Below are 10,927 nucleotides of genomic sequence, written 5' to 3'. Positions count from 1 at the left end.
TCTCCTAACTGGGGTTCTTGCTGCCAAAAACCTTATTTATAGGATAAAGTGAAAACAAATGCTTCTGCTGGAAAAACCACCCTTTATTCCCACCAAAAGGGCTTTTCGCCTTTTGATAAATTAGTCCTTCTTCTATATCTAAAACCACCTTTAAGGATAGGCCGCTGCTCAATGCTGTCTGCTTGCCACCCAGGACCCGACCACATACATCCTAATAATTACATTATACATCACATACTTTGTAATAATTACATTATACACAACATACATCCTAATAAGTGCATCATGGACCACATAAATCCTAAGAATTACCATATGGTGTATATTGAATTAGGCAGTATGTGGCGCATAATGAAATTGTTAGGATGAATGTGGTGTATAAATGAAATATTAGGATAGACCGGCGGTTCCCAAACTGCGCGCCGCGGCTCCCAGGGTTGCCGCGGCGCTGTCACTGGGGTGCCGCGGGCCAGCCATAAAAAAAAAAAGAAAGAGCACATAAACTTACCAATCCGCCGGGCGCCGGGACCCAGCAGCCTTCTCTCTCCCGCAGCTGTCACTGAATATTGACGTCAGTGACAGCTGCGGGAGGGAGGAGGCTGCTGGGTCCCGGCGCCCGGCGGATTGGTAAGTTTATGTGCTCTTTCTTTTTTTTATGGCTGGGAGAAGCGGAGGAGGACAGCGGGCAGCAGAGGAGGACAGAGGGCAGCAGAGGAGGACATAGGGCAGCAGAGGAGGACAGCGGGCAGCAGAGGAGGACAGCGGGCAGCAGAGGACAGCGGGCAGCGGAGGAGGACAGAGGGCAGCGGAGGAGGACATAGGGCAGCAGAGGAGGACAGAGGGCAGCAGAGGAGGACAGAGGGCAGCAGAGGAGGACAGAGGGCAGCAGAGGAGGACAGAGGGCAGCAGAGGAGGACAGAGGGCAGCAGAGGAGGACAGCGGGGCAGCAGAGGAGGACAGAGGGCAGCAGAGGAGGACAGAGGGCAGCAGAGGAGGACAGCGGGGCAGCAGAGGAGGACAGAGGGCAGCGGAGAAGCAGAGGGGGACAGCGTGCAGCAGAGTGACAGAGGGCAGCAGAGTGACAGAGGGCTGCAGAAGGGGCAGAGTGCCTGGATGCAGAGGGGCAGTGTGACAGAGGGCAGAGGAGGGGGACAGCGTGACAGAGGGGGCAGAGTGACTGGATGAAGAGGGGGAAGTGTGACAGAGGGGGAAAGTGTTACAGAGGAGGGGGACAGTGTGACAGAGGGCAGATGAGGGGTACAGCGTGACAGAGGGCAGAGGAGGAGGACAGCGTGACAGAGGGCAGATGAGGGGTACAGTGTGACAGAGGAGGACAGCGTGACAGAGGGCAGAGGAGGAGGACAGCGTGACAGAGGGCAGAGGAGGAGGACAGCGTGACAGAGGAGGGGGACAGCGTGAGAGGGGGCAGAGTGACTGGATGCAGAGGGGGCAGTGTGTCTGGATGTAGAGGGGGCATTTTTGTATACAACTAAATAAGTATTTCTGTCCTCACCTAAATACTTCTTACAATTTTTTGACCCAACTACTTCTAAAACAGGACTGCTCAGTAATTATTTTGGAGGGGTGCCTTGAAAAAATTTGGAGACTCTAAGGGTGCCGTGAACTGCAAAAGTTTGGGAACCACTGGGATAGACTGTAAGCTCCAATGGGGTAGGAACTGATTTGAATTACATATATTCCCTTTACATCGCTGCAGAATTGGTAAACGATAATAATGTGGTAATAAATAAAATGATAATAAATTATATATGTGGTGTAGAATTATAAGTATGTATGTGGCCCCTGTGATCCAGCAGTAATATTGCCCCTCTGAGGTAACCCAGCAGTAACATTGCCCCATGTGAGGTAACCCAGCAGTAATATTGCCCCCTCTGAGGTAACCCAGCAGCAGTATTACCCCTATGAGGTGACCCAGTGGTAACATTGCCCCATGTGAGGTGACCCAGTGGTAACATTTCCCCATGTGAGGTAACCCAGTGGTAACATTGCCCCATGTGAGGTAACCCAGCAGTAATATTGCCCCCTCTGAGGTAACCCAGCAGCAGTATTACCCCTCTGAGGTGACCCAGTGGTAACATTGCCCCATGTGAGGTAACCCAGCAGTAATATTGCCCCATGTGAGGTAACCCAGTGGTAACATTGCCCCATGTGAGGTAACCCAGCAGTAACATTGCCCCATGTGAGGTAACCCAGCAGTAACATTGCCCCATGTGAGGTAACCCAGTGGTAACATTGCCCCATGTGAGGTAACCCAGCAGTAATATTGCCCCCTCTGAGGTAACCCAGCAGCAGTATTACCCCTCTGAGGTGACCCAGTGGTAACATTGCCCCATGTGAGGTAACCCAGCAGTAATATTGCCCCCTCTGAGGTAACCCAGCAGCAGTATTACCCCTCTGAGGTGACCCAGTGGTAACATTGCCCCATGTGAGGTAACCCAGCAGTAATATTGCCCCCTCTGAGGTAACCCAGCAGCAGTATTACCCCTCTGAGGTAACCCAGTGGTAACATTGCCCCATGTGAGGTAACCCAGTGGTAACATTGCCCCATGTGAGGTAACCCAGTGGTAACATTGCCCCATGTGAGGTGACCCAGCAGCAGTATTACCCCCATGAGGTGACCCAGTGGTAACATTGCCCCATGTGAGGTAACCCAGCAGTATTGCCCGCTCTGAGGTGAATGACCCGCGCTCTCTCACAGCGCCCGTGTTCTGGTGACGTCAGTGACGTAGCCCCGCCCCCAGTGATGTCACGTGCTGGGCCGGCCTCTTACTCAGCGCTGATCGCTGGATGGATGGAAGCTCCGGAGACGCTGCGGGTCGTTGTGCGACGGTAATGTCAGGTGTGGGGGGGCTGTCCTGTCACCTATATATGTATATATACTGTGTATCCTGTGTGCACAGTGTCACCTATATATACATATATGTACATATACTGCTTATCCTGTGTGCACAGTGTCACCTATATACACACACATATATATATGTATATACTTCTTATCCTGTATGTACAGTGTCACCTATATACACACATATATGTATATACTTCTTATCCTGTATGTACAGTGTCACATATATATATATATATACTGCTTATCCTGTGTGCACAGTGTCACCTATATATACATATATACTGCTTATCCTGTGTGCACAGTGTCACCTGTATATACATATATGTACATATACTGCTTATCCTGTGTGCACAGTGTCACCTATATACACACATATATGTATATACTTCTTATCCTGTATGTACAGTGTCACCTATATACACACATATATATGTATATACTGCGTATCCTGTATGTACAGTGTCACCTATATACACGCATAATACTTATATATGTACATATATATGTGTAGTGTCACCTATGTACATGCATGCAGTGGCACACAGCAGTGTGTCCTATATCCATTGGTAATCATAGCATTGTTTTTATAGAGCCACCTATGTGCGTTTATGTATGTGTGTGTGTATTAAAATATATATTACACACATAAACATGAATAACTACCTAAATATTCTGTGTGTACAGTGGGAAAAATTGCTTTAGTGATTATTGAGAACTAAAACACACTGTAGATTGACAGCTCTGCAGCAACCACTAAGTAGCCCCTGGGATTACTATATTTCATGTAATAACTCTGGCTGACAGTACCAGTGTACATTACCTATAAGCTGCATCAAGCCATGAAGTTCATATTACAGATGATAATTGCTGTACTATTAGAGGCTGCTCACCAATACTGGAAATATTTCCCTGATGTCACTGTCTGTTGTTATCTGTGCTGGACATGCTTTGGCTTGTCATACTTCTTTCTTTCAAGAGCTGTGGAACAAGGTGTAGTAGATTGTTGAATTTTATTTTATTTTTTTATTCTGCATAATCTCTTTTGTCATTTTACATGTGACAAATCTACTTTTGGAAAGCCATACATATAACTATATTATGTTATGTACTTTTACAATAAATTCTGTTGATCCACTCCTACAATATAGTAGATCCTATGATGATTTCTGTGATGATTTCTGAGCAAGACATTTAGGAAAACACATGTGATTGTGTTTCTCTGTGATCTGGTGATAGAGTTTACACAATAAGTTATATGTGTTGCCCACTTGATGGAGTAGTTAAAAACATTGCATGTCACATAAGCTATTATTCTCTAGTAAAGTGCAAACTACTGTTTAGGTTACATATACTTACTTAAAGTACATTAAACTGAGTATCCGATCAGTTTTGGGCAGGAGTTAATGCCTAGCAGCTAAAATCACTTGCATTTTTTTGCTATCTTTCTAGCCTGGTAGGATAATTTAATATGAGTTTTTAACTAATGGACATAGCAAATACATCTTGCTCTCATTTCTGTTTCATAAAGCGAGATATCGTTTTCAGGGACTTTAGACCCTAAACCAGTGCTGGGTGGCCCTCCGAGGCTTTATCTGTGGCCCCTAGCTCCTTCCTGCTTTATTGTTAGATTTGCTCGCTGTAGCGTGTAACACTTGTGTAAAATGTCTGCTGATGTGTTATTGCATATAGGTGTATCTTTCTTTGATTAAATATAGTGTTTTAATTTATTGCTAAGATTAGGATTATTAAGCGCTACGGAATATGCTGGCGCTATATAAATAAATGTTGATGATGATTAGGAGCAATGTGAGGCCCTTTTGAAGGTTAGAGGGCCGCACGAGACAGCCCCCTAAGTATTTTAGACTGCCCTAAAGCATTGCAGTTTAAAGTTTTTTTTATTTATCATCATCATCACCATTTATTTATATAACGCCACTGATTCCGCAGCGCTGTGCAGAGAACTCATTCACATCAGTCCCTGCCCCATTGGAGCTTACAGTCTAATACCCTAACGCACACAGACAAAGAGAGAGAAAGACTAGGGTTAATTTTGAAAGCAGCCAATTAACCTACTAGTATGTTTTTGGAGTGTGGGAGGAAACCGGAGCACCCGGAGGAAACCCACGCAAACACGGGGAGAACATACAAACTCCACACAGATAAGGCCATGGTCAGGAATTGAACTCATGACCCCAGTTCTGTGAGGCAGAAGTGCTAACCACTAAGCCACTGCATTTTATAAATAATTTTTAAGTTGATAACTCGGGGATGGTATAAAAACAAATGCTGTATTTTCTTATTGTTGTCTGAGACAATTAGACCTGAGCTTCTGATTTTTGGGATCTATGTTTGGATATACCGCTATGGATGTAGCGTTATATCGGATCGTACATACACTGTTTCTGCTTCATACACTGAGTAATCATGTAGACATCTGGATAATGCTGTAATAGGTTATATCAGTGGTATGATTAATTCTTCCCAACCTCCACTGAGATGATCTCATTTTTCAGTACGGCATCCCATTATCACCCGTCTGTTCTTCACATATACTAATTGTCACAATGCTGGAATATTATGCTATGTCTATCATTATCCCATTTGTACTAAGTACGCTCCTCTATTTTATATGTATACTGTGTTAGGTCACCATTAGTTTTTGTTGTTTTTCTTTTCTTTTTAATTGATGCATTTACCTTCTTTTTTTTTTGTAAATGTTTCGTTAATTATATGAGTGGAAGTCACTTTTAGCTTGAAATAGAGCTAACGTTTCTGCTGCAATGGCTGGTTAAATTAAATGCTGACCATAGGCACCTGTGCAACTGTGCTAAAAGTCTCCACATTAGCTTGTTCAACAGTAGCCTGCTTGTAATTTACTGAGGTTTACAATTGGGAGCAAACACAGTAATAAAACAATACTGTGTATTAACAGACAGACAGACAAAAAGATTACTGGGCTCTGCTCGTAAGCTTACATGTCATAGGAAAACAGGAGTGGCATAGTGCTTATTGGTCCAGACAGATTGCAATGGGAAAAAGTACTTAAAGAGGCTGCATGATCCAGTCACACAGAAATGTTAGTTTGGGGGTTAGATGGACTATAGAAGGAAAATGTAAGTTTGAGTGAACTTTGTAGAGGGTTGATAGTTGGAAAGAATAGCATAGGGAGCTTAAGAGGGTAGTTTGAGATGTTTGTAAGTTTGCAGTGGTTGAAGTGTAACTTTAGAAGTGGCGGTATGGAAAATGTAATGGGAATGTAAGTGAATTGAATGTGACAGTTTTCCAATCAAAGCAGTATGACATAGCACCGTATACACCTCCACTTCCACCACTGAGCTTGCCTGAAGGGGTGGATTTTCAGGCAACGCTTAAAAGTTTGGAGGCTAGGGCATGACTTGTTGTACAAGGGAGGGAATTCCTCAGATTGGGTGGAACCCAAAAAGGTCTTGTAAGCGGGAATGGGAACAGGTAATTAGTGTGGATGAGAGATGTAGATATTGGGCAGAGTGGAGGTGTTGAATAGCAAATGGGTACGAGGAGGCGTGATAGAGTTTGATAGTGAAGGAGAAGATCTTGCAGAAGATCAGTTGTTCTGAGTGAGGAAAAAGGACTGTTAAAGAGAACAGAAATGGAACAAATTCTGGAGAAAATAAGGTCATGATAGTAACTATCACAATCAGTGTAAGAGTCAGCCCACTCTGAGATGCCAAGAGGTTAGAGAGAATAGTTCGGAGGCATAAGGAGAATCTGGATAATCAATTGGGATGTTGAAATCTTCCAAGAAGATGATGGGGAAGACAGAAGAGGTCGTGCTTGTCTGGAGGTTAGTGTGTTGCAAACAGAGCGCGCATTTAATAGAGTACATTTAAAGCAGGCCTGTCCAACCTGCGGCCCTCCAGATGTTGTGAAACTACAAGTCCCAGCATGCCCTTCCAGCTACCAACAGGTTGTCTACTGGCAAAGCATGCTGGGGCTTGTAGTTTCACAACACCTGGAGGGCCGCAGGTTGGACAGGCCTGATTTAAAGCATATTGAACATGATGGGAGCCAGGTAATCTGTTTGAGGATTTGCTGGATTTCTATAGTGCGTAGAATCAGAAAATCATGTAATGGAGATGTGAGGTGGAAGGAGGATTTTTGTGATAAATCACCTGTTACCAGGAAGCAGAATGAAAGACAGGTAGAAAAAGTGATTGTATGTTTTGAAAGTTTTTATGTTGTGTCTGGTTTAGAATATTACAGTTAAGGAATGAAGATAGGAAAGAACTTCCTGAGTGATAATGAGAAGGGAGTGGAGTAGGATAGAGGAGCGACGTAGTGTAAAGATATTATAGTTCTGTGGACAATGCAATGGCAGGGTAATAAGAAGTACAATGCATTGGCAGGATAATAAGAAGTACAATGCATTGGCAGGATAATAAGAAGTACACTTTGTTAGACATTGTGGGATTTGAGAATAAGTGACAGGGGAGTTAGGTAAATAAACAACGGAAATCTTCAGCATGTTACATTGTCCAGTGAGGAGAGAAGAGGAGTCCCTGGATGTAGCAGATGGAATTGTTGCTGGTGTCCTTCAGATCATGGTTACTGTTTGTTTTAACTGTGATTTTTTTTTTTTCCATCACTTTGTTAGTCAATGACTTGGGCATCTGCCGCCCAGTATACGCTTGCTGTTGTATGCGCCAATTCCCCTATATCCTTGCACCTGTTCCGATACCTGCTCTAATGTTTCGCCAGCCATGATCACAGGTGATAATAGCTTCTGGCAAATTGCAGATACATTTGTTGAAAAATGTACAGATTGCAGTCAGATGAGGTTTAGACATGAAGAAAGTTACTGTTGGTTGTAGTTACAGTGGTTACATACATTGTAGCTGATATTTCATGTGAATTTGACCAATAAAGCAGTATGACAAGTATACAGCAAATTAACTCTCGAAATACAGAAAATTCTATTTGTCTCTGTTGCTAACCATTTATAAAGATAATGTGAAAATAACTAATAAAGCCTTTTAAAGGAAATATCCACTAAAAATTAACCTGTGTATGGCACTGATCTTTCCCATGGAGCGTGTTCAGAGATTTAAAAAAAAAGAAACAAACAAATTTCTACAACAAGGGGACACATTGAACTTAGAAGGTGGAAAGCTGAAAGGTGAAATAAGGAACAATTGATATGGGATAGATTCCCAGCAGTTGTTGTCAAGAATGCAAGGAACGTAGACACTTAAGACTTAGGCGCAAAGTATTAAGAGAAGCAGACACCCACCTACCCCCTCAAAAAAAAAAAAAAGAAACCCCAAAAAGGTGGGGGTCAAAAATTCAGTATCGTATAATTCAGTTTCCACCCTAATCTCTCTGTACCCAGTATGTTTCCATCTATAATCTCTGTACCCACTGTATTTCCACCTGTTTCCTTATATCGGTGAGCGTTAGTTGAAGCTATTCAGAGGGATTTCATACCATCAGTCAATGCTCTCACATTTAATTTGAACCCTACTAAGTTTAGTAGGTAGGTTATGAATTATGAAAAACTGTAATGATGGTCTACATAAGCAGCGTCTATAAACATGGTAACAGTAACTTAAACATACTAATGTATCATCGATGTCCTCTGCAAACTTATATCTTTTCCATGCATTCTGGATTTTAACTCTTGTACTATCTCTTATTATTATTATTATTATTATTATTATTATTATTATTATTATTCTGAGAGAGTATTTGTGCATCTGCTAGTTTCACCAAGTGTCTTCTTTCTTGTAATTGTGGAAGGCTTACTATGTATAGTAAGAATATATTAAGTACAGAAAAATAATGACACCCTCCTCCTCCTCTGATAAACCAGTAGAGCAGGTAGCATAATATCTGACCAGATTAATGTGCCAATCTCTCGCTGGTCATGGTTCTGTTACTCCTGTGCTTGCCCCCTGTACGGTGTATCCAGCACAATTTACCAGTCCTTCTCCATGGTGAACTGGGGGGGGGGGGGGGGGGGGGTGGGGGAACAGTTTTTTTTGCATTGCATTTAGAATCGTATCAAGTTAACATATAAATCTGGTCACAAGTCTTTAAAAGACCATAGCACTAACAAGTTGTTTCTTGGCCTCTGCAAAATACTATGACCATTGGAAACAAGTTTTGCACATGCAAAGAGAATAATACTCGGGGTCAAATATGTAATAAGGAAACTGAAAGGGAAGTGGGATGGTTCAGGGGTCATCGGTTTGTGCCAGATTCCATGCTCGCTCCTGAAACACAATAAGGTCGGTGACAAGTGTATGTAACAGCTGCTGGTGGGAATGGATATTTGAGGTGTTGTGTTGTTATGATTTTATAACTAACAGTCATGGCCAAACTCTCTGCGGTCCTGTCGTACCCTAGATGTAGCGCTTTTCTGAGGTCTTCTTGTTTTCACTTACAGGTGGTCTTCTAGACAATGACCATTGAGGATCTAACAGTCAGTTACCTAGAAGGACCCTCGTTGCCCATTGAGCACAGCTTTCAGGCTTGTTACGCAGACCCCAGCAGACCAGTCACATTCTCTGTGGCTGCCGCTCCAATGCCATCGGACTGCGGTGAGTTTCACAGGTGCTAATGACATTAATAAATATTTTCCTTTGCAGAGACACAGCTAGAAATGTTTTCTTTTGCTACAGAGTGAGTGCATATCTTCTCTGAGTTGCAGTAATAATATTTTTCCCTTTGCACGTACAATGTTTATAGCTCCTAGGTATTGGCATGTGAAATGTGCACATGAACACACAGTTACTTTGTAACTATCTTAGTTTAGTTAGTCATTTTTATTACGCTACTACTTTTTTTATTTGTATTTGGTCGGCTATTTGATAGAGCTGTATATTTACAACTGTGCAGAAGTTTGCAGAACGTTCGCACACAATCTTGATTTTCTTAAAAGGTATAAAATATTCTCTTTATATAACTTTATATTTTAATTATTCAGTTTCACAAACTTTTGCATTGCTTGATAATGTTAATTCCTCCATCTTTACCTTTATCAATAAGAGTGGATCACAGTTTTATCTGCTCTGTTGCGTCATCTTTCTCTAAGTTAATATATTATCCATATAATGTATAAAGTGCCACCATGTCACAGAAATATTATGAAAAAAATGTCTAAATGGATTCAGGAATTAACTTTTTAAAAATAATCACCTGGGCGACACATGAACACCCCGTTATCATTGACAATAAATAAAATGACAAAACAGTTTTTTTTACGATTCGCAGATACAATTACTTTAAATCAGAAACAGTTCTTACTGACAACTGATTACTTACGGAATGATTTTTTTTAAAGGACAAAAATAAAACTGCTTCAATAATCAAAATACAATGAATAATTAGTACCAGTGACTGAATCTTGCACCTGCAGACCAGCAAGCACATTAATGGATAAATGAGTGTCTCTTAACAAAACAAATCCAAAGTTCAAAGGATATCCCAAAACAATTTTAATCTGTTCATTTAGAATGCATGTATCATTCCAATTGATGTGAAAGTCGCCAGAAGTGAGTGTTTGTCGGAGTTGAAACAATGCATACCGGACGAGAGCTGGCCTTGTAGTCTAGTATATTAAAAAGTAAATTATTGGTTGAAGAGCAAACCTGGCGCACTCGGAGTTTGGAGGCTTAGGATAGCCTCTAGTACAGACCTTACCAACCTCTGGCTCTCCAAGGGTTGTGAAACTACAAGTCCCAGCATGCCCTGCCGACTATGGGATTTCTATCGATCGACAAAGCATGCTGGGGCTTGTAGTTTCACACCTGGAGCACCGCAGTTTTTCCAGGCCTTCTCTAATGTAACCGCATGTAAACGGAGAACTAAGATCGCAGTCGTCCCGATCTCGACCTGAGATGCAACGTGTCCATATCACAATGTCTGTAGATTTGTCCCAAAAGTCTGGAATGGCAATAACCAACGTAATCCTCTGATTGTGTATGCAACAGTGAACTTTATGACAGTCAATAGCAGACAACGCTACAGAAAAACTGTTTTGCTTATTCATACCGCAGCGACGGTTCCATCCCCTGACGG

At 42.2% G+C, this 10,927-nt stretch overlaps 1 protein-coding gene across 2 annotated transcripts in view; it reads left to right on the top strand.

Moving 5' to 3' along the window:
- The first annotated feature begins 2,765 nt into the window (after positions 1–2,765).
- CLIP4 (CAP-Gly domain containing linker protein family member 4) overlaps positions 2,766–10,927 on the top strand; it is a 49,500-nt gene continuing 41,338 nt past the window's right edge. The window contains exons 1-2 of one of the 2 annotated variants that reach the window (XM_075204383.1): positions 2,766–2,850; positions 9,294–9,447. In XM_075204383.1, coding sequence (XP_075060484.1) covers positions 9,309–9,447 — 139 coding nt within the window. In that variant the 5' untranslated portion in view covers positions 2,766–2,850; positions 9,294–9,308. Of the gene's footprint in view, positions 2,851–3,790; positions 3,860–9,293; positions 9,448–10,927 lie in introns of those variants that run through there. The other variant, XM_075204384.1, reaches the window with a different exon arrangement.

The sequence above is a fragment of the Mixophyes fleayi genome, chromosome 3 (assembly GCF_038048845.1).
Source record: "Mixophyes fleayi isolate aMixFle1 chromosome 3, aMixFle1.hap1, whole genome shotgun sequence".
Taxonomy (NCBI): domain Eukaryota; kingdom Metazoa; phylum Chordata; class Amphibia; order Anura; family Limnodynastidae; genus Mixophyes; species Mixophyes fleayi.
This window is presented reverse-complemented; position numbering and strand designations above follow the sequence as displayed.